The sequence below is a fragment of the Scatophagus argus genome, chromosome 2, assembly GCF_020382885.2.
Source record: "Scatophagus argus isolate fScaArg1 chromosome 2, fScaArg1.pri, whole genome shotgun sequence".
NCBI classification, from domain to species: domain Eukaryota; kingdom Metazoa; phylum Chordata; class Actinopteri; family Scatophagidae; genus Scatophagus; species Scatophagus argus.
The window spans coordinates 22,234,853-22,258,415 of record NC_058494.1 but is presented as its reverse complement, the minus strand read 5'-3'; the positions used below and the strand labels follow the sequence as shown (position 1 = coordinate 22,258,415).

Below are 23,563 nucleotides of genomic sequence, written 5' to 3'. Positions count from 1 at the left end.
TCACTCGCCTCATGACACTGCCATCTTATGTTCTTTGAGTAGTACAGAACAATTTTCCGTGCTGTATTTACTTGCCTTTATTTGCAAAATAGACTTACAGCTCTTAGCTCTTTAAAACATAAGTCTGTGCACTGATTTATTTCTACATTTCGGTGATTGCATTCGGTTACAGTTAAAGTTACAGACAAGATCAAGCATCAATGTGCTGAAAGATAATTTGACAGTGCAGTTTAACAGGTTAAAAAATTTCCCTTCGGGGATAAATAAAGTTCTGAATTCTGAACAGCCACTCACAGGTCACCGCTTTTCTCCAGAACCTTGCTTGACCTCCATTAAGCACAAACCAGGAATGTAACCATTAGCACTACAGGGCAGAGAAGAGGAGGTTTAGAAATATTTAAATTATTTAAGTAAATTTTCTTGGACACGGTCAGAGTCCTCACCTGGTGTGTCCAAGCAGAAGGACCACTGACAGGGTGCCGTCTTGGAGGGACCTGAAGAGCTTCCGCAGGCGGTGGTCCAACCTCCTCATCATGAGATCCATTTCTTGGTCCTGCACAGAATACATACTGGAGTCTTAACTACATGTGCTCGATAAATAATAAACTTAAAGCATAAGTACACAAACGTACTAATATCTGTGTGTACGTGCTTAGCAGATTAAAGTTTATATCTGATGAGCGAGCCCCCACAAAATCACCCTGAATCTTTAAAGTTTTCACTATGAGATTTTAGTTTGGAAAAAAAACCTTGACAGTTGACTGAGCTTGCAAGCTGAAAGGCAGAACAATCACCCCCCCATCGGAGGGTCGCCAGTTCGATTCTCAAACCAGACTGGCAGGGCAAATTTGGGTGTGGTGGAGTTTGAAGTTATGCAATTTTAAAAGTTATTTATCAGTGAATTTATGATGTTCAGTCACACAGCTGCCGTCTTGGGTTTTCACATGCAACAGTATAAATAACAGGCCAAAAATGTCAAGTCAACAGACTACGGCTACACTAGTAGCCCCACTTGGCTGTTATGCTCACACCAAAACCTTTCTTTATGGATGAAAACTGAAGAGAAAATCACTGCTTTGGCACCAGAGGAAGAAACAACCATCACATGAAGCAGAGTCAGTTTGTGAGACTCACTTCCATCAGGCAGTATCCTTCTCAAAAAGTCTACAAAAACAGTTAGTGACTTCATCTGACCTGAGAACTGGTGCGCATGTGGCTCCTCTCCTCGTCTGCTGCTGCTTCCTTTTCGGGATCCGCAGTGGAGGCTGGCGTTGTCACGGGAACCCATGAGGGTAAGTGGGGTGGAGTTACGGCTGGACAGATGAGGTAGTTTTCCTTCCAGAGGTCCTCGGAGGAGCTGAGGGCTACATGTTTGTCCTCTGGACGCTCAAAGTCTTTCCACCAGAGACAAAACAGAAACTTTGCATGAACTCCCACACACATACAGCGCAACAAGGGACAATGAATCAGCTTCTAACTCACAGATGTGTGCATGTCTTGCATGTCTTCCAGGTTTGGCAGGCAGGACGACTCTCTCCACCGTACCAAAGCGAGCAAATATCTCTCTGATTGTCTCCTCAGACAGTTTGGACTTTACGGCGGTGAGCTGCAACTGTGAACCATTTACTTTAGCAGCGGGGAGGTCGTTGGCTGTTGCGACAGGAGCATGTCCATTGACTTTGGCAGAAAAGTGTGTGCACTCGGCTGCACTGGGGTTTAATTTAACAGCGTAGAGGCGACTGCTGTTGAGACGTTCACCCATCAAAGCATCAATAGTCAGATCCAGGTCCAGCATGGACTCATAGACAGGCCTCTGGACCTTGAAAAGGCACACACAGGCAAAAATGTTGGAGATACAGCAAGCTACAAACATCCTGATGTAAATTTGGCTGCAATTTGAAGGGAATAAGTAACATAAAGGAAAAGAAAAAGGGGAAGAATGTTACCTTAATGGACTGACCCTGCATATTAAGTCCATTCAGAGTTTTTAAAGCCAGCACAGCTCCCTCCAACAGCTCAAACTCTACCTCTGCATGAACCTGGGGACCAAACATTGTCAGAAAATAAGATCAATGAAGCCCACTCTTTTACAAATCTAGTTTAGCAATAATTATCACCATGTCTTAAGAGGTATTCAGTTGTTGGTGTGTTAATCAGAGATGCAAATACAACAATCAGCTTCTTAAATGTAAAACAACAGAACACAGGTTAAATGTACCCTGACAGTTTTGGTGAGCATCTTGATTTTCCGGACTGGTCCACAGCAACAGAACAGCCGCTTCACTTCCCTCTCAGTGAAACCTGAAGGAAACGGCCCGGCAAACACGACACACATATCTCGAACGTTTGCACACACCTGTGGGATGAACACACACATCAAGCAGTTCATTAAAATGACACTCAGACTCTTCAAAGCGTTCATGTCCCGAAGGAGGCCTCACCCTCTGCAACTGCTGCTCACGGTGAGGGAGGCTTCCCTTCAGATGGTCTGAGAGGGACGAAAACTGGAGCACCGACAGGAACGGACACTTGGTCTGTTTCCTGAAAGAGGCCAGCACCTGAAGGGGACGAGAAAAAGAAGAGGAGGAGTCATTAGCAAGGAGAAAAAGAAGAAAGCCACTTCAAGTGAGTGGAAAAAAAGGGTGAAAATACAGAAGCCTGTCACCTCTGATTCAAATGAAAAATAACGCAATCCCATACATATACATTCACCTGTAATAATCCAAGTCACCTCTTGAATAAATTCATTCACCTCTCCTCTCTTTGCCACTTTATTGTTCATTGTTAAATTAAGCAGAAATGTTCATCAACAGCACATAGCTGAAGATATTCACAGTTGAATGGTGACAGGGATATCTGGTATCTAACAACACGTGAGGACTTGTTGAATATGCACTAGAAATAAAAAAAAAAAGATCAATTCACATTTTGGGCAGAAAACCAAACTAATCTTGCTCAGTTTAAGGTCAGGAGGCACCTGAGTCAAAACTAGAACTCCTCTTCCTCACCTCTTTGTCAGAGCTGTGCCACATCTGATTGGAGAGATCCAGTGTGATGTCAGAACGCTTTCCTAAAAAGGCTACTGACCGGCCAAGTGTTTGTAGCAGGTCAGCAAACCTGCAGAAGAAATGAAGTCAGAAAACTGGTCGATATGTAGCTGCTTCAGAAATAAATACTCAGTACTAAAGAGGAAACACAACTGTGAAAATACTCCAATACAAGTAAAATCCCTACATTCAAAACCTTACTTCAGTAAGAACACACTCAAAACATCTAAAGTAAAAGTACTGTTGTGCTGTAAAATGTTCCATGACGGTGTTTTACTGTTATATCTGATGTTTCTGGATTAATATTACTGCTGTATTAATGTGTTTACTGCGGTAGACATTGACTGATGCACCTTAAGTCTGGATTTTCACAATGCTGCCAAACCTCAGACAGTCTGAAGTCAGAGAGGAAGTTAAATCTGAACAACGTGTGTAGCGCAGCGTGGAAGAAAAGATGTGGTTTACACAGCTTAGTGTGGACATGGTCTGAGTAACTGTACTCAGATGTATACATAGAGTTGTACAGATTTTTATCATAGTTACAGTGTTGTACCTGTGACTGGGTGTTGGTGCAGGAGCACAGTCAGTGGACTCCTCTTCTGTTGTATATCCCCACAGCTCCTCCAGGTGAAGCTCTACAACCTGACGGAGAGCATACACGTTATGTCAACTCTGTGTGTGTGTGTGTGTGTGCATGTGTGTGTTAGAAAGCGATGTGTTACCTGGCGAGGTCCTGTTTTAATGAAGTACTGGGCCAGCTCCAGGGCTGCCACAGCGTCCTCAGTGGGATTATGACCCTTCTTCTCTTCAGTTTGTATTTGCCTCCTGGGATATAAGCGGAAAATTTAATTATTAGCCGTGGTGAGTGTATGAGAGAGACAGAGACAGACAGTCAGACAGAGAGGACTTACTTCAGCACTGTCTCGGCCAGGACCTTAAGTTTAAACCTCTGTCCAAACTCTCTCCTGTACAGCAGTGAGGTGTCGATTACATGCTGGTGAATCAGCTGCCGGGAGGACACGAACACAACACAGTCAAAACTTTAACTTTTCATAGTTTAAGTATCTGTGTTTGAAGAGAGCTTCTCCAAAATCAAATATCTATCTGAAACATATCTGGAAAATCTATCTCCTTCAAAATAAATGACATTTTTGAGTATATTTCTGCCACTTTTGAAATGCTGATGCGAATTACAGGCGTTACTAATATCTTGTTCCTGATTTGATTCCTGCTCTCCACTATCCAACTTTGAGAGGTGAAGGCAAAAAAATGTCTCCATTGCAGAGAATAAAGTTCCTAACTTTGTCTGTCCACTCATCTGTTATCTATAAAAGCTTTTTGAAGTTGAGAGGCTGTCAATGACGTCCAAGAACTGTAAAAATAATTATGAAATATTCTTCCCATGTGATCGGTTCAAGCCACGTTGTCGGAAAGATTGCGTGTGGGAAGTTTGTTTTTGTTGGAGATTGTTGTCACGAAAGCAGGGGGAGCAGTCCAACAGGACGACATGAATTATGTTTCAGAATAGCAGCCCTGTTGTTTATTAGATTAGTTTGGATACAAACTTGTGTACAGGGCAGTAAGCGTTCAGAAAATCAGAGTCTTTATGTGCAGAGTTAGTGGTGAGAGTTGGTCGGTGATGCAGGCTGTTGTGCACGCTGTGGTTTTAATGACAATCCCATAAAACAAGAAGAGAAGAGAAAGAGAGTACTGAAAGAACTCCTAATACAGAACTCAGCCAGGTCCTGATGATCAAAATGTCAGCAGTAACTCACTTTGAGAGCCATGAGGTCGTTGTTCAGTGAATGGCCCACCAGGACTGCGTCGCTAGGCAACAACTTCCCGAGCTTCACTTGAACGTCCCGCAAGGTGGCTGTGACTGGTCGCAACATCGCCGCGGTTATACCAGAGAACCTATCAGAGGGCAGCAAAAATATATTTTATGATTTTAACAAAGATGCTGGTTATTAAAAATACACCAGTTTATGCCCGTGTGTGTGTGTGTGTGTGTGTACTTGGTGAGGTAGTTGAGGATCCGGTTCTGTGGTTTCACCAGCTCGTCCAGCACGCAGCTGCCATCGCCATCCACCAGAGAAACACGAGCCAGCTCATATCCCTTTTCTGTCAGACACTGAAGCACAACATTAGCACACTGAATGAGCTGCGATGCAAACGTTGGACATAAAAATTCGACAACATCTTCGCAGGATGCCATGAAATGCTGACTGGGTGGCGACTGCTTTGGTGAGGAATGATGAAATGATGAATAAAATATCAGAAAATAACAAAAAGGCAGCTTGAGACACAGTTTAAATGTGTTGTGCTTGAGCTCCAAGCGGAATGAAAGAGCTTCAAAGTGATGGAGCTCATCCTGTCAGGTAGTCAATACTTCATCATCAGTAACATAACTGTCTCAAATTAAAGTAGATTTCTGCCCGCTGGAAAAAAGACTTGATCAAACTGGCTGCCTTGTTTTCAACACATTTACAACTGGTTGTCTGGTTGGATAATTCCTACACGAACTCAAAGAAACATGCACACCTGAAGGGTATTTATCGTGAAAAAATGTTCTCGAAATGTCCGAGAAGTCAAAACTGCTCTTTTTAGAAAGTAATAATTAAAATATTGTATCTATAATAATCTCATGGGTGGACACAATATGTATATACTGCAGTAGTGATTGTTAGGATTCTACAAAGGAAAATGGGAATTAATTAGATAAATGAATTAAAAATTGAGTGCACCTCACCATTTCACAGTCAAGTCCGTACAGAGGGCTGCTGTCAGTCACACAGTCAACACTGTCTGTGCACACGAATTCCTCAAAGCCTGGCATTCCTGTGTCAAAAGGAACAAAAAAGGAAGTGAGAATGTAGAGACAGAGACAGGTCCACAATGACGTAAAGCACATCTTTCTCTCCATTTAAGCTTTTTTTCTGTTTTTCCCCACCCAAAAACTGAGATTTTAAGTCTAGAAATGCAGGCCTTGTGTTTTAGTGAGGACAGAAAATGGAGTCTTTGGATAACAATAACAAACAGTGTGACTGCTGAGATGCAGTCAAAAGCCCTGAAAGACGGCACTGATCTGGGGCACCGCGGATGTCATCAGAGAGAGAAAGAGACTCACCTTTGACAGGGAAGTGCCTCTTGATCAGCTCCTCCTGGGGGAGAACGTACGCCGTAAGCCCTCTCCTCTGTGTACCAAACTTGGTGATGACTGGGTGGCTCCTCAGTGCTGTGCAGCAGTGCAAATAAAACACACGCACACACAAATATGAACAATAAGAGCAAACACACAACATTAAAGCTGAGAGGCATAATATCAATGCCATAGTATCAGAGCGTGTAATGTAATGATATTCTAGGGATTAATATTGGAACATTCAGAAGATAATTACACACCTGCAACATTTTAGCATTTTAATTTCATTTTAATCACCTGCAACAACTGAACAAGTTCAGAGAATATTTTAAGAGTAACTAAAGCCCGAAGCCACTTTTTTCTGCTGAAAATCAATTTAAATAGGTATTTAGTAGTGTTACTGATTGATTCAGGTCCAAATCTTGACATTTTAGCAGGAAGTAGTTTAATTTTCCATTCTATGTTATAAATATGCATAACGACTGCCCTCCGCAGGTTGAAACCAGGCTATTACAACTGATTTCTGTGAGCGGCCGAGCTGGAGGCAGATGACGTTTTGGAGGCGGCCCACGTCACCACCCAAGCCAACGCCCCCACAACAAATCCATATTCTCACCTTTGTGCAGCTGACTGCCTTCACTGTGGGTTTGGAAAAGGGACAAAGCATCCGATTTAGGAACTTCACTGCCGAAGATAGCGGATGCCACGTCTGCAGATGATGGAGTGAAGGTGACCCTCTAATCCAGCCAGATTGAAAAACGAAAAACAAACACAAACGCAGACATTGTGAATAGATTTTTTCTCTGTTAACAATTCATATAATATCACATCACATCTGGTTACTCACAGTGTTGTAGGTGGTCCTGAGGTGTCTCAAGGTGAGGTAGTGTTCATAAAAGTGACTTTGAGTCAGGCCCTCCACGATCACTACATTCATGGCTTTAATCCTCTTTTGATGGAGGAGTCGACACCAGCTACGATAGACACAGAGGGGGAAGGAGTATGAGGAGCTGCGCCATAAAAGACTCAGACTAGATCATTTAGATTATTGTTAGAGCACGGGGACACAGTATAACTGGAGTTAGTTGATGAGAGTTGATGAGATCTTAAGCCCATAGTCATTACCTGGGCTGTTTAATGCCCCCTGTTTTCCCCAGAGCAGCATAATGCAGCAGCTCCGTCAGCTCATTCAGTGTAATTGGTTGTTGAAGGCGGTCAAGCAGCACAGAGATCCTCGGTGGACAGGAGGAGCGTCTGCAATCCAGGGACTCCTCGCCTTCCTGCTCAGTTTTTAATCTCTTTGCCTTTTTGTGTGTTGTGGGGGCGTCACTCTTTCTCTTCTGTCCATTGCGTGTTGCTGGTGATGGTGAAGGATCCATCTTCAAGCTGAAGTTTCTTCTAGGAGATAAAAATAATTTGAGATGACACTGTTTCCTGGCTGTCAATTGTCAAGCTGTCTTTTGCACATTTATTTACATAGGATTTACACATGTTTCTCTTTAAATCCGTATTGTATCATGTATGAAGTAAGACCATGAGAGCTGTGTGTGTGAAAACCCAGTAATTATACTGTATTCTGATGAAAATGTTTTAAGCTCAAAAAACTGACACACTCAGATATTAAATCACCATTTTCTACTGTATTTCAGGCCGTGATTGCTGTGTTCTCTGTCATATAAAAAGAGAAAAAGAAAAAAGGTTTTGTAAGAGGGGGTTTCTTCCTTTGACTAATGATAAAAATATACATCTGCCTCATCTTATCACCTCACTAATCCAAGTATTAACAGGTAAACTACAGGTTCAGATAAACAACTCTACACACGCATAAGAGAAAAAAGAGAGGAGTTTGTAGCAAAACAGGGCATATTCAACATTTTCAGATGAATTGGCAACTATTAAGATGACTGATTTGAAGGAACTTTCGTCCCATTATGAAAGGATAGCTGCATTAAAAGCTTACCAAGTAACAATGACCCTGTGAGGAAGTTTCAGGGGTCAGGTGGGTGCTTCATACAGTAGAAATACAGTTACCCAACCAATATGCACCCAGCTAGCTAACACTTTATAAAAGAATGTGCGTTTACGATTTAAAAGTAATTGTAAGTCTGCTATAACCGTGAGCATAGTGACAAGAATAAAAATGTATAAATACCAGATGCTTTTGGTCCCGTGAATTTATAATTAATGTACTTCTTTCATGGGTAGAAACTACAAACACATGGCTAAAGCGGAGGCTCCGGTGCATGCCGACGCATTTGGTATAAAGTTTAAAACATGAGAACTACTTCCGGTTTGTAACTGTGAAAATAAACTAACGTATTGACTTTTCTAATGTCTTTCAGTCACAGCATGTAGCTACAGTTTCGTAGATTTTGCAGTGTTTACGCTGATAAAATCAAACAGTACCAGTCGGACTCACACTGCGTCGGCATGTAAGTGTTTTCGATTCCAGTTGCCAGTTGTATGAACTGTGTATTAAATTCCGTATTATATGCTTTTATTTTGATGAGAAAATGACAAAACCGGAAGTGCGGTTAATCCGGTTTCGATAAACTCCGTGAATTTGTTGTGATCGACTATTTCTTTCTGCAGTTGATTTTATTGACTTGCAGCCGCAATTAATCAATTGCAGACTGATGGATAAACATTTAAAAAAACAGCGCGAGTTTTCTTACGCTTTTTAGTGGCAAGACTACTTTATAGTTTCTTATTTTTTTCCAAAGTTAGTACGCCAAATCAAGTTAGAGCTAACGTTATGTCTACAAAGAAACTAGCCAAGTAAGCAACCGATTTACCAAACACTTTAGCGTTAGCAAACATTGCTAGCCTGAATAACAAACTTGGAAGACAAAGAGGCTAATACTGACTAACGCTGGCTACTGTATGCATTGCTGTCGAATACTTGAATGCTGTTAAAACTGTAAAAAATAATGTTTAAAACGGTCAGCAGTACTTTGACCTCATCAGTACTATGTCTGAGTTTAACGTTACTGGTCTTGTAACAGAGGCTCTTCAATCCCTTCTTGTCTCCACAGAGAACTAGGATTATTGAGGCAGCGCAGTCAGTCCTCAAATGGGTCAAAGAAATCGCTGGTTTCAAGTAAGTGTGATTGTTTGAACTGATAACATGTATACAGAGAGTTCATGTTTAAACTTTATACTGGTTTTACATTCAACTTACAGAGATATAATGGCATCTGTTTTCTCCCAGATCAAATATTCTCATACCTGATTGTAATTGATTTTGAGTCCACTTGCTGGAGAGAGAAAAACAACTACAGCCAGGAAATTAGTAAGTAGTGCTTTGTGTTACGAGTGAACTTTTCCTCATTTTGAAACTGATTGCAAGTCAAACTTGATCTGTCCCTCTTTCTTTTCTTCCCCCTGTGCAGTTGAGTTTCCTGCTGTTCTGCTGAACACATCCACGGGGGAGGTCGAGTCGGAGTTTCACACCTACGTCCAACCCCAAGAGCACCCCGTTCTGTCCGACTTCTGCACCGAGCTGACCGGCATTACACAGGTAACAGGCAAAAATGCACTCTGACAAACACAACAATGCACTTCCTGGTGCCACATACTGTATGTAGTTTTACATCACATCTTTACTGCTTCATTTCTCTGTCTCACAGATGCAAGTTGAGGCAGGGATCCCCCTTCAGATCTGTCTTTCTCGGTTTAGTCGCTGGCTGCAAAATCTGCAACTCAGTATTGGTGTGGTCTTTCCTAATAGACAGCAGATACCTTCTGCACCTTCAGCTTCTCAAAAACTGTGTACTTTCCTCACATGGTCAGGTAAAAGTCAGTTGCGTTGGTCTACAGGTCTTGTGTTAACGTTCAGTTATCATGAACCCAACCACAATAGCTTGGTTTATTTTCACCTTGTTGGAATGTTGATTTTTTTTATTTATTTATTTGTTTATTTTTGGAATATCAAGTGGAGAAATTTAACTAAAGCCCATTCTTAATTTTAATGTGCCTCCTCCTGTATTCCTTAACAGACTGGGATCTTGGAGTTTGTTTGCAATACGAGTGTAAACGCAAGCAGCTCCACAAACCTGGTGCGCTCAACAGCTGGATAGACCTGAGAAGTACCTACAGGGTAGGTGGAAGCTCACATTGACATCACATTTACATCTGTTCGTATTCATACTTTCTAACATAGGCTTATGGCTATACCTAGCAAGGGTTTGATGCACAAGTATTTTCTAGATAATTTGGTCAATAAAATAAATTACATTTTACAGTTAGTGCAGTGTTAAGTAGTTAATTAGCTTTTTTTGTCTGAAAACTAGCATGTAAAACAGATTATTTGATTATGAAATTTTTAATATAATCTTTGTCAGTTAACTGATCACTTGCACTAGACCTAACCATTTCTACTTATGTTGTGATTAACTCCCTTTTTTGTGTGTTTCTTAGTTGTTTTATGACAGAAAACCCAAAGGCCTGAACGGGGCACTCCAAGATCTAGGAATACAGTTTGCAGGGAGAGAACATTCTGGTATTGAAAATAAAGTAATTTTGTAATAAATGATCATCTGAAAAGAAAGATTTAATCTAATCCTGCATATCTTGTCCCTCCCCCACCCCCCAGGCTTGGATGACTCCCGAAATACAGCTCAGTTGGCTGCGAGGATGATGAGGGATGGGTGTGTGATGAAGATCACTAGGAACCTGGTGAGTGGCCGTCGTCCAACCATGCAGCCCAACTCCTAAACTCCCTGGCCCCCTTTTGTGTCCCGAAGCAAAGCTATGGATAATGACTATGTTGAAGTCTTAAAAGATGAACCTTATTTGGTTCATAAAGATCCTACATGTGGAATTTGCTGTGAAACTTTCTTTTATAAATAAACAAATATATAGCTGGACTATCTTTCTGGACAAAGACAGACCTAGCACCTAACTGCTGAGAGAATTTATTTCACAACAGTTGCAAGATAAATCAAGAATTAGTGATATTTTATGTGTTACTGATTATATCTCTCATTTTGTCTTCTTATAGACCCCATTAATGGTCAAACCCATGTTTGGAAGCACAGCCACACACAACAAGGAAGAAAAATCCAACAGCGATACAGAGGAAAACGCACTTACCACAAACAAACCCTCATCATCCAAGATTCCTCCCAAATCACGTCCGATAAAATTGTGTTCAGAGTTTCTTACAAGGAATTTAAACATAAAGGAGAAGTCGGGTTTAGTTCAGGAATCTGTTCCAATCTGTCAAAGTGTGATCTCACCAAAGACGCTGCTGAATGGTACAACTACGCCACCATGGGGGAGGTCAGTTACAGCAGTCTCTAATTTTTCCTCTTTGGTTATGGGAAATTGTCCTTCACCACACAATAACAACAACATCAACAACCTTGTTCTGTGTTCTACTACTGTGGACTGCCTTTCAAATCAACCTCAGCTAAACCAGACCTCAATAACAGAAGAGACAACAGGTGTTGTGGAGCAAGAAGATGAAGATGTTTTTTTAGTGGAAACAGAGGACAGATGTGGTTCATATGATGGTGTGGTGTTGGACGATGATGATCATGCCATCAGTGAAACAGAGAGGGAATTTTTCGTTGACTTTGACAGTGGATGTTATGTGTGGGAGGAGACTGCTGATGCACATTCACCAGGTGGTCGGGTCACACTAAGGGACAATATGAGGGAAACCGCATGTACTGAAAACAACTTTGAAACTCAACAGGTGACCAGTAAGTCTTCAATGACGTCTCTGTCTACAAAGAACATGAGATCCGATGCAAATGTGTCTAATCACTTAAAAGAAATCAGGCAGTATTCAATGATCCCAAAGTCCAGTAATTATTTTGCTGCGCCTAAAATTGGTACTTGGAATTCCAAATCAAACCAGAACAAAACAGGACTTAAAACCTGTTTACAAGTCCAACAAAAGTCCAGTGAGCCCCATAAAAACATCACGACAAACACACCCTTTCCCTTCAAACACAAACCCTTCATGCCAGAAAAAACCTCCACCCCTAATTCATCATTTGCCAAACCCAAAGGAGTCACTGCACAACACAAAAATCACAGAGAGACTCTGAAGTCTTCCTTTGCCATCTACACTGACCCAGAAAAACCCTCCCGTCCCTCCTTGTGTCGCTCTGTTCCCACCTCCAACAGTGTCCTTTCCTCTTTGTCGACCAACAGACTCTCCTCACATAACAATCTTTCTTCCATTTCCGCATCAGTGAAAGGAGGACCGAGGATCACATCTCCACTGTGTGCATGTGGGCGTCGTGCCAAGCGTCAGGTTGTATCCAATGGTGGCCCGAACCACGGGCGAGGGTTTTATTGTTGTCCGGTCCGCCGGTCAGGCAGCGGAGGAGGAAGGGTCCAGAAGGGATGTGAATTCTTTAAGTGGGAGTCAGCTCTGATAAAGAGCAGTTCAATGGCCTCTCCTGCTGTCAGGTCCTCCGTCTCACTCTGTCACATCAACTCGACTCTGAGCTGTCGGCCACCCCAGAGATCAACGATAAGAAAGAGCTGTTAACTTGTTGTAGGAAAAAAAAGACACGATGGTGTGTGTTCTACCTCAGTCACAAAGACAGTTGGCAAAAATAATATTTTGTTTGATATTTGTACAAAGATAAAACAACCATGTGGGAGATCTCCTTTTACAAAACTATATTCAATAGTGCAAATCCAAGCTGTTGTTTTACTGATATATTGAAAGCTCAGTTTAATTTACTGATTCTATTTTGTGTCTGACTAGTTGTTATTTAAATTTTTTAGGACATAATGAGCATGAAAGAATAATGACAATTAAGTGATGATGAAATGATTTAATATGTTAATATGGTTTTTTTAGAGAAATATCAAAATCATCCAATAATGAAAACTAATAATGAACTTCATTGCACAGTGAATGTGTTTTTGGAAATGTGTTCAAATGAAATGTCAAATTAAAAAAAATGACAGTTTTACTAATGACTGTTTAATATTAAAATCTTTTTATTTTGCTCATGACTTTGCCTAGATGCTTTTTTTTTATCAGTAAAGGAAAAAATTAGATCACTGCAATACTGCAGTGTGGAAGTGCTGTATTAAATTATAAGTAAATTATAAAGTACTTGCATCAAAATATATTTCACTTACCCAAATTGAAAGTACTAATTGTGCAGAATGGCCATTTTCAGAATCATATATATTATTGGATTATGATGCATTAATGTACTGTTTGTTATCTTAGCCCATAGTAATGATAATCTATTATCTGATTTTGATTTTGTTTTAGGTGTGCAAAATCAAAGTTGTCAAATAAATGTATTGGAAATTAAAAAAATAACAATATAAATAATTTAGCCTTTGAGTAGGTGTAAATATTTACATCGTGCCAGTGTTAGGAACAGTACAGCATATCGTGCCATGCAGCCCAAAGGCTCACTGCGATTCGCGAGAACGTGGAACACATTTGTCCCTCGTTACACGCCGTACAGGACAGCTAAAAAACGTGCTATGTTGTGACTGAAAGAGACACCGTCTGTTGAAACAGCTCAAGATTCGGTGTGAACACATGTTTAGCCGTGCTGGCTGTATCATTTCTAAACTTCTCAGTACTTTTACAGCGTAGTCGCTGCAGCTTTAAAAGCTCGAGACCGCCTGCTTTCGCCTCACCTGCGAAGCTAAACGGCTAATAAAGCCGAAGGGGAGGAACCAAAACAACAAGGTGGCTTTAGATACGACGTTCGGACTTGTACGAAAACCAACCTGCTAACATGTCTTCCGCGGCAAACGACTCGAGAAAACGGAGCAAGAAGCGGTACGTGGCCGGCCACCACAGCAAGCGGTTGAAGGGCTCCCGGGAGCTGGAGGTGGGCATGCAGGGCATTCTCATCACATGCAACATGAACGAGAGGAAGTGCACAGCGGAGGCCTTCAATCTGCTCAATGAGTACGCCGACAAGCTCTACGGGCCTGAGAAGGTGAGTCCAGAAACGCTTTACCGTACCTGTTGGCCATCAGAAGCCTTCCAGACGAGGCTCTTTTCACGTTAGTCCTGCTCCTGATTTTACTGTACAAGCTGAGTAAGTGAACGGCACCCTTTTAACAACTGAAGACTTCAGTGCATATTTTTGCCATATTTAATTGTATTTATTGTGCAAATGTCGATGACATTAGACTTGAATATAAACTCGACCTGTACTCATCGTGGAGAGTTAAGGAAGGCTACTGATCAATTTTCAACAACAGTCTGGCTCATTGATTAATTGTATAAGTATTCTTTCAACCAAAAATGTTCTCATCAGGTTGGAGGAATTTCTTGTTTTATTTGTATGTCTTGTCTGTTGATTTGACCCAAAAACAATCGAATCTTATGATCACAGTTGCAAGATGATAATGGGAGCAGCAGTGAAGAACAGGATGCTGAGGAGGAAGATGTAGATGTAGCACTTAAGAAGGAAGTGGCACAGCTGCAAGCATCTGGAGCCAAACGGGAGAGACGCTTTCAAGCTTTGGACAGCGGAGCAAACAACGTCATATTCATCAAAACTCAAAATCTGGGTAAGTCTTTTTATGGAATGAATCACCGGTGTGATTTATTTCTGACTTTCAGTATCATTGTGGACACATTCTTTTTTCTTTCCTTCTTGTAGAATCTGACAAGCTGGTTCATCACATCCTGTGTGACCTCCACACCACGAAGAAGAAGAAGTCACGCGTGATCCTTCGGATGCTCCCAGTGAGAAGCTAAAATCACATCAGTCAACCTAACTCTGTTTAACATGAGACGTGATGTATAGAAAATGACTAAAGTTTAATAAGCTTGTGTCCCTGTTACGGATGTAGAGATATAGGCTCACATTTGCAGATGAAATTTTAAATGGTGTTTGTATCCAAACTAGATTTCGCGGTGATCCATTGATTATTTTGCCACTTGTGTTCATTGAAATGACGTGCAATTTTTTAATCCCCTTCTTAACAATCAAGATTATCGTTAACATATGTATCGAGACTCGGATAAGTTTTATGATCTCATCTGCAGTGTTTTATCTTTGTTTACATCTCACCCAGGTTACTGGCACATGCAAGGCCTTCCAGGATGACATGCTGAAGTATCTGACCACTTTCCTGGAGCCTTGGTTCAAAACCCCAAACTGTGCTACCTACCAGATCGCCTTCAAGGCCCGCAACAGCAGTCACAACAAGAGAGATGAAATCATCAAATCAATTGCAGGTAGTTTGGGACTAGGTGAATGTGTTGCTAATGTAATCATTTTGCTAGAGTAATGAAGTATTTGAAAAGTGAATTTCATGCCTTTTTATTTTCAGTGAACTGTCCTTTTGGTTTTTTGTCCATTATAGGACTAGTGGGGAAGCTGAACCCTAAGAACAAGGTTGATTTGACCAACCCAGAACTGACAATCATAGTGGAGGTCATCAAGGCTGTATGTTGCATCAGCGTGGTAAAAGACTATACACTGTATAGAAAGTATAATGTTCAGGAAGTAGTGAAAGAGGACACACCAAAGCCTGATGTGACCACAACAAAAACAGATTTCAGCACTGCTGAGCAGAAGGAAACGCACGACACGGACGAGACAAACAAAGAAGAGAAGGAAGGCGAAGAAGATGGTGACAAACATGTGCCACATGACAACACGGAAGATGAAAAGAGTGAAGGTCATGGGGAGTAAGATCTCACATGTAGAAAAACTGCTTGCCAGTTGGTGAGTTAGATTGAAAAAATAACATCATCTCAAGTTGCTTAATTTTGTCGCTCCTTGGTTTTAAATAGAAGGTTCAAGGTTCCTCTCTTTTGCGACTGGGAACGTGAACCAACAAAATAACTAGGTCAAGTCAAAGTCAAACAGAATCCAGATACAATTTTAATTTTTTTTTTATATTACATTCATGTCTGTAATACGGTTTCGGCACATTGTTGAGATGTCCGTTTTAAATACCAGTGGTTTTGAATCAACTGTACATGTAACCATTCTGCAGCAAAACGTTGCCATCAGCTGACAGGTTTAATGCTCAGTTTGATTTTTAATTTCATCTTTAATTTATTTTTACTCCAAGGGAAATAGAGTTGTGTTCAGGTTAACTGGTGTATCACACTTTTTGTAACTGTTATCTCCTTAAGGAGTCTGTGAATTAAAGCCACATGTGTGTTTGACTGTTCTTGCCAAATATCTTTGCTCGTTTTATGGTACATTATGCGTCACTGATTGATACAGCGAGGGAAAGTAAAAGAAAACTGTAGAAGCGTCAAAATTTGCATGTTGGTGGTTTTGCCTTTGCCACTCTGGAATGAAATGTCCTGTTTGACATTATGTCATGCGTATCTGCTATCATTGAATTGGTAGTTCTTCTCTGTGCCACAAGATGGAGGCAATCCCTTGTTTTGTTGAGACGTGGACATCAGTGTGGCAGGTGTACTGTTGCTATTGGGTAATGGATGAATCATTTATCAAAATCTTTGATACGATCTGCTAATGTTCGTTTCTCTGCAGCACATTCTGTTATATATTGCTGCTCTAAATCGTATTGAATCATGAATCATTGATTCAAATGTATTACAGCCGTTTGTGACTTTGAAGACACTTTCATATCAGTTTATATCAGTTTGGAAAGACTGCACACCTCATGATGGTCCTTGGTGAGTCGGAAAAGTGTTAACCGACACTTTGCCTCAATAAAAATTTGAATTATTATGGTATTATTATTAACCATGTTATTTGGAAGATGAGATGAATGTCTGCTTCCTAGCAAACCATCTATTAGGTGTTGAGCTATTTAACCCAAAAGTAAAACTCTGACCTAATGCTGCTGCTTGAGGAAAGGTCAGTCACCAAAATCAATAGGATTCATCTGCTGAGGAACCCCCAGTGTATGCATTTCATATCTATTCAGTTTTGCAGGTTTAAGCCTTAATATGTGCTCATATTTCTGTACAATTATCTCGGGTCTCTCCTCTGCGTCCGCCGAGGCTCTCTGCAAAGGTCAAAAACGGTTTCATGGTTTGTCTTTTGAAGATATTACCAGGAGAACGTGGCTTTGTTTAGAGATTTTTGGATGAACACATCAAAACTGTGAGTGTCTAAAATCAAAAATGCCGCAGTATAACCACAGCGGTGTTAATCAGTGAAGGCGTTAGTCATAGTAAGAACTTCTCAGTCATATACACATTACACAAACAACATTAACACAATTGTGAATTTCTCTCTGCTCATTATACTTGGGCTGAACTCTTATTGTGACCCCGCCAGTCGTTATCTCCACTATGTTCAGCTAAAACTCACAAATTGTGTTTCTGCCGAGTCTCGGGTGCCCCAATCAGTGTGACCTGCTGACAAGCTTATAGCTGCAACACAAGGGAAAAGGAATGGATGTTTTCAGCCTGTCAGTGTGTTATTACCACAACACCAATTAGACTGTGTGACTAGACTATAGGATGACTAATGTACAGTGATGCCTCATTATGATATCACAGTGGTGGAATCTTAACGATATCCCTGCTGGTAGGTGGAATCCTTAAAAAACAGAGTTTCCTATGGATGGAAAGGCAGTTTTTTTTAATGATTGTTGAATAGTTTTAGAAAAATGTATAGCAAATGAAAGTCTTTGAGATGTTTTATTCAATTCAGGAAAAGAATTCTTTAGAAGCTCATGGTTTTAAATGAAAACAAGCAAGAACAGCTTAATCAAAATGAAGAGAATATTTACAATACTAACCACTTGGTGTTGTCTACATGAGAAAATAGCCTCTGATGTTTTAATTGCCCCTGAAGCCACGTCTAATTAAACCTCAGTGGAAACTAAAGCCCACTGCTTTCCAGCCAAATAGGCATACAAACACGTACGCCCTGTTCTGCCACCCAGGATTGTACGCTTATTCAGGTTTAAATGTCACAGGCCTGTGAAATATGAAGTTCTGTTTTCAAAACCGTTTAAGCGAGGTTTAACTGCTTAGCTGGCTTATATTAGCTCACGATTTATGAGCAACAAGTTATTAGCTGTTTTAGTTTTTATTTATTGTTGTACACCAGAATCAACTTTATATGGTCTGTAAAACATATACAACAATAATACAGTGAGACAGTGTTAAAAGTGGCGACTATATACACACACACACATACATATAGTTAGTGTATTATAAAACATACTGTATGTTAAGTTTGGACTATAGCTTACTGCACACCACAAAGCCAAAGCTCTGTAACTACATCTACATCTTTGATTAAAACTTGAGTTAAGACCACACTTTTTGGTGTCAGTTTTATAATATATATTTTTATATAATGCTCTAGGAATTAATTCCTGCAAAAACAGGATATAAAATTTACAGTAATTACAGAGGGAGTTCATTAACAAGACAGCTAAAACAAGATTCAAGTGAAAGTTAGCTGAGAAGAGAATTGTAGATCAACTGAACATCAACTGTAGAGAACTGTGGTTGCTGTTGACTTTAACTGAATCTAAATTCACCTTTTTGTAATTGAAAAATATCAAATTTGATGAACAATCATTTTGGTAATTCTGTTCTGGTGAGGCTAAAAGATAATTAGTCACGTTTAGCTTAGTTTAGCTGCAATCCTTTTACTGTCATTTATGTGATGTGTTTTGGTTAACTTGAATAAGGAGTTGCAAGCTGTTGCACACTTTGTCAGCCAGCCAGAAAACTTTTTTTTTCTCAGTTTTCCTATTTGTTGCTGCTCTCTGCCTTTATAGCTCAAAAACAGGAACATTGTTTGTTCCCTTTTATCTCAATTAATGTTTATCAAAGATATGGTGATAGCGGTAAAAGGTTCATTGCCTTTATTCTGTTTGCTTGTGCATGAATGTTGGTCAAATGCTACTCATTATATTGCTAACTGTGTGTGTTTTTTGGGGGGGGGAAGATCTCATTGGATTGGATAACAGCTGCCGCGGAGGACTGAGAGTGTGGCAGTGAAACATGTATATGTGATGTTCAGGCAGATGACAGACAGACAGAAGGGGTCCTCAACAGGACATACAACTTTAACAGGATTGGAAATGGTACCCACCAGCTGTTAGAGGTAAGAGAGAAAGAGCAGGGGATGAGAGTCAAAGTGGGTGGAAGGAGGGGCGGCAACGCAAGGAGGAGTGTTGCTACAACAATTTGACTTGACTTTGAATTTAGCTGTCATTTAGCTACATAGTTGACTAAAGGACACATTTGTGTTTGCTGAGACAGCTTGGAGAGATGGATAAGGAGGACGAAAAAATGGTGGAGAAAAGGAACAAGCTTTGGGATGAATGAATCCGTTAAACACATCATCAAACGCTGCAGGCACAGCAGGGGGCCTCGACATACACCCGTTTGAGAGTTGGGTGGTGTGGGTGTGTGCATGTGTGTGTATAGTTTTGTATTGGCCTAATAAACCATCCATCTGCAGGGAGAGCAGAACAGTGGATGTGGGGAGCAGGGGGGTTACAGCACTCTTTATGCTCCATATTTACACTCCTTTCAAATGCACAGACCGACAGATACACAGTCCTGCCCAGTGGCTCTTTGATGCTTGTCGATACCGCTGCGTGATGATGTCATACGGCAGAGAGCAAGGGAGGGAGGCATGATCAAAGGAAAGAGGGAGGGATGAAGACGCAGGAGAGAATATCCAAGACAACAACGGGACAAAGATGGCGACTGCTTCTGCTATGGGACGTCCACTGGCGTCCAGACCACCGAATCACCCGGAGGAACCCTGGACGTGCAGCAAGTGTATTCCCTTCCCTTATTCTAACAGGATGACCACCAGCATGACATACTGGGACCACCAAGCCAACCTCAGCCACCACTACCGCTGGGCTAGCACGGTAAGCTCCCCGTCTACCTTAGCCTTTCCTCCGCTGCCGTTAAACCATCAAACCCTCAACGCCCCGATGTCTGGTTACCATCACTCCATCCCAAGTATTTATCATGAGTTGCCATTCTTTTTAATAACACATTTTCTACCCATTTTCTTTCTTTTTCTCGGCCCTTTCATCATGGTCTTTTTTGGCTGTTAATATAGGCCTCTCCTGGCCATCAAAGGCAGCACATCAATTGCCTTGACTCCCAAGTGTATGTGCGAGGGTGAAAGAGAGAAAGGGAGAGAGGAGAAAAAAGAAGAACACCATGTATCAAAGATCAAGGCACGCTTTCATGCCTGATTTTGGCCCTGCTTGGGTTTTGCTTTCCATCATCTTTCCATCCTCCTTTTTCTCCCTGTTCTAAGGCTGCATACGCTCTCCGAATCCATCGATGTTTTACCGCAACCCTCAGTGGTCCAAAATCCACATTCGCAGAAAAATGAAGTCAGGCGCTATTGTGGGGAAATGGAAGCAAGGACATTTTTTCTGGTTTTCTTTGAGAATATTCTGTAGCTTGCAGGTTACTGGGCCAGAGCTCTGCCCCAATGATGACAATACGTGAAACAATATTTGAATAAGCAGCAGGAGGGCAGCCAGCTAATCCACTGTGGCTAATCCAGTATTGGTGCAGGCCATATTGGTAGCTGGAGTATTCAACCCCATCACAATACACATCAGCAGGACGCCATGGCAGATATACTGACACTCTTACTACAGGCATGGCTGGGAAAGGCCAGCAGATGGATGGATAGGTGGGCGGACGGACGGATGGATGGATAGATGATATAGAGATACACGAATGGGCAATTGCATGGATGGTTGGAATCCCTTGATACTGATACTCTGGTTTCTTTATTTCACATATTGTGTTGTCCTCTTGTGTAACTTAATTGGAGCATTTTAAGAAAAAGAAAAAATTGTGAGAGTTGTAGAATGAAGACAGAAATGGTGGTGATGGACATATGCTTCACCTCTAAATACCCTCCACTGCTCTGTGACAATATCTAAATATACACAAACAAACAGCTGAAAGATCAGTATCTCCCTTCTCACTCTCTGTTCAAACTTAATAAAAGGTTCACTGTACAAGATTCTGTTTATCCTTTGTTTTGGAGCTTCCATTGTAGCCAAACAAAATACTTGTCTCCAATTAATTTTCTTAAGGAGCAGAGGTCTGTTTCTCTTTCAAGAGGTATATAATGAAGATTTCACTCTCTGTGAGCATCTAAATGGGTCTTTGTGCTGGGAGGCCCCCAAGAGATAAGCCTGTTTCTGACAGGCCCCCGTACGGACGCCCAAATCTGCTGTGGCAGCTGGAACAAAGGGACCCTGAGCTGGACCAGCACACCGACAAAAAATCTCCATCTCAGTAGTCTAAGGGGGTTGCCTTAATTTAAGAATTAATATCCATTATTACCTTCACTGGAAATGGTTATGTTCACCGTATAAATGACAGTGCTTAGAGAGTAATACATGGTGCTCTTTGTCTTTTTATTAAGACTGTGCAAATAGTTCAGGCTAGCTAGCAAGGATCAAAAGTTGATTGAACTGGATCATTCACGTATCTTTGACATTATAATTAATCTGCTGCATTGTACTGACAAGTGCTACATTACATTTTTGTATTTTTCCACAGGACTTACTCATAAGCCAAAGGAGTCAGTCTCCTTGAATGTCTCACGAAGAAGAGGTTATATATCATACAAAGCTAAACTTCATTTTTACAATGCAATTTTCTAAGCAGTTTTATATGCCAATATTAATATATTTGTTGTGATATCATGCGTTATCTGGAAATTCAAGTAGGAAACTATTTAAGCTGTTTTTATAGATAAAGTGACCAGCTGGGATGGTCGTTTTCTGGTTAATGCAGTTAATTCAATAATAATAATAGCACTAAAGCAGGAACAAATAATAAAATTAATGTTGGTTGAATTTCTCTTAGCTGCTTCAGTTTCAGGGTCCCAGAGTCGTTCGTGCTGCATCACTGTCACACTGTCATGGCTTACATTTGAATGGAACGGGGCCATTGTTACTGTGACTGGTCACAGCTCTGCTTTTTCCTACTGTAATGAGTCAAAATGACTGCTGTAAGAATGAAAAATAAAACACACTGGCACAAACCCTGAAGGCTAACAAAGACAATGTCTCATGGTGAGTGCTGTCATGTGTTTCAGCCCTGTAATAAAACAACACACAAACATAATATCATGTTAATATTCTGAAAGTGACTGCTGTTCGTTCCAGATTTTCAAATTCAGCTTTAAAAAAATGACTACGCCCGATCATGAAATAGTCTGGCACACAAAACCCCTGTAAAACCACAAAAATGTCATTTATCATTAATTATCCTCCAGCTTTTGTACAGATTAGGTCAGATAACAATTTATTTAGTGAATCTTAGAGGTGCTGGTAGGCGGAGCCAGTCCGCCTTTTTACCCCTTTTCCAGTCTGTATGCAAAGCTAAGCTAATGGTGGTGTGAGCAGCATTGACAAGAGAGCAAATAAGCATACTTATTTCAATATACGGCTGAACTCTAACAGATAAATAAAAAACATGTAGAAGGAGAAACAGTGGGAGCAAGCAGCCAGGTGTATTAGTGCCCCCCCTTGTGTGGTGACCTTTCTTCAGCTAAGAGCTCAGACCTCTACAGTACTCTCACACACTCAGACGCACACACACATATACAGTCGAGATTCATTATAGATTCATAAGTACCAACATGCCCCCAACCCCTCCTCACCAAGACATCATAAAGGTCAAGTTCATCTTCCTCAGTATTCTCTCTTTGTCTCCCTTCCCTCTCCTCATTGTCTCTGGGGGCATTGCAGCAACCATAACAACACCAGCCTGTTGCAGCAACCTGTGTGTGTGTATGTGTGTGTGTGTGTGTGTGTTGACTGTTGAGGACATAAGCCAACGTGAAATGAATACATTTACATAATGAAGCATGTTTAGCTTGGCTTTAAGGACTGCCAATCAGACACACTGCGAAACAATTTATCAACATTTTCTCAGGCCACCAGAGCAAACAACTCCGCCTGTCTTCATTACTGGCCACTGAAAGGTTTCTCCAGGTCGCGTACTGAACTATTTCACGCTGGTTGTCTGTACAGAGACATTTAGGCTGTGGATAACACTGATAATCAAGAAAATCTAAATAAAACATTTTCAACAATAAAAAAAAAACAACTCAGTTTCGCTCTGCAAAACATCAGCATGTGACAGTACTTTAGGATGACTTCTGGTGCCTTCAGAAGACATTCACACAAAAGTTTTAATACAAATTTTAATTTGCAACATAGGTATGACCAAACAAATGGAACCATTTGTTGTTCTTTTCAGTCAAGTTGTCAAATAACTCCTCTTAATGTTGTATTATGTCGTCAAAAATGACGGATTTTTATTATTCTGCTCTAACTGATCATATGGCCTTTCATGAGGCTGATTTGGAATGAAATGTTAACAGTTTATTACACATGAGAGCTACAGCATGAATGTGCTCAGTTTGAATTTTTTTAAATGCTGGTTTCTCTG

At 40.9% G+C, this 23,563-nt stretch overlaps 3 protein-coding genes across 4 annotated transcripts; 2 read left to right on the top strand and 1 right to left on the bottom strand.

The window, feature by feature from the left end:
• Positions 1-61: 61 nt before the first annotated feature.
• On the bottom strand, positions 62-8,485 carry LOC124049279 (RNA exonuclease 5-like). 2 transcript variants are annotated; one of them, XM_046370718.1, is made up of 19 exons: positions 8,342-8,485; positions 7,315-7,587; positions 7,037-7,163; positions 6,806-6,926; positions 6,175-6,282; positions 5,797-5,885; positions 5,063-5,178; positions 4,823-4,961; positions 3,959-4,053; positions 3,770-3,872; positions 3,601-3,689; positions 3,009-3,117; positions 2,442-2,558; positions 2,219-2,356; positions 1,947-2,039; positions 1,483-1,819; positions 1,195-1,394; positions 444-553; positions 62-364 (listed from the first exon to the last, which is right to left on the bottom strand). In XM_046370718.1, the coding sequence occupies exons 2-19, from the start codon at positions 7,566-7,568 to the stop codon at positions 298-300; spliced, it is 2,412 nt and encodes an 803-aa protein (XP_046226674.1). In that variant the 5' UTR covers positions 7,569-7,587; positions 8,342-8,485; the 3' UTR covers positions 62-297. The 2 variants fall into 2 exon arrangements, with proteins under 2 accessions (XP_046226674.1, XP_046226683.1); XM_046370727.1 differs by having other exon boundaries at positions 7,315-7,584; positions 8,342-8,480.
• A 277-nt stretch (positions 8,486-8,762) lies between these two features.
• Positions 8,763-13,020, top strand: eri2 (ERI1 exoribonuclease family member 2). The gene is made up of 9 exons (XM_046370740.1): positions 8,763-8,967; positions 9,225-9,289; positions 9,401-9,481; positions 9,582-9,709; positions 9,819-9,981; positions 10,188-10,288; positions 10,609-10,690; positions 10,784-10,866; positions 11,192-13,020. The coding sequence occupies exons 1-9, from the start codon at positions 8,945-8,947 to the stop codon at positions 12,695-12,697; spliced, it is 2,232 nt and encodes a 743-aa protein (XP_046226696.1). The 5' UTR covers positions 8,763-8,944; the 3' UTR covers positions 12,698-13,020.
• A 594-nt stretch (positions 13,021-13,614) lies between these two features.
• thumpd1 (THUMP domain containing 1) lies at positions 13,615-16,338 on the top strand. Its single transcript, XM_046370702.1, has 5 exons — positions 13,615-14,129; positions 14,532-14,709; positions 14,802-14,887; positions 15,220-15,382; positions 15,511-16,338. Exons 1-5 carry the CDS (start codon positions 13,923-13,925, stop codon positions 15,840-15,842), a joined length of 966 nt encoding a protein of 321 aa, XP_046226658.1. The 5' UTR covers positions 13,615-13,922; the 3' UTR covers positions 15,843-16,338.
• Positions 16,339-23,563: the final 7,225 nt, after the last annotated feature.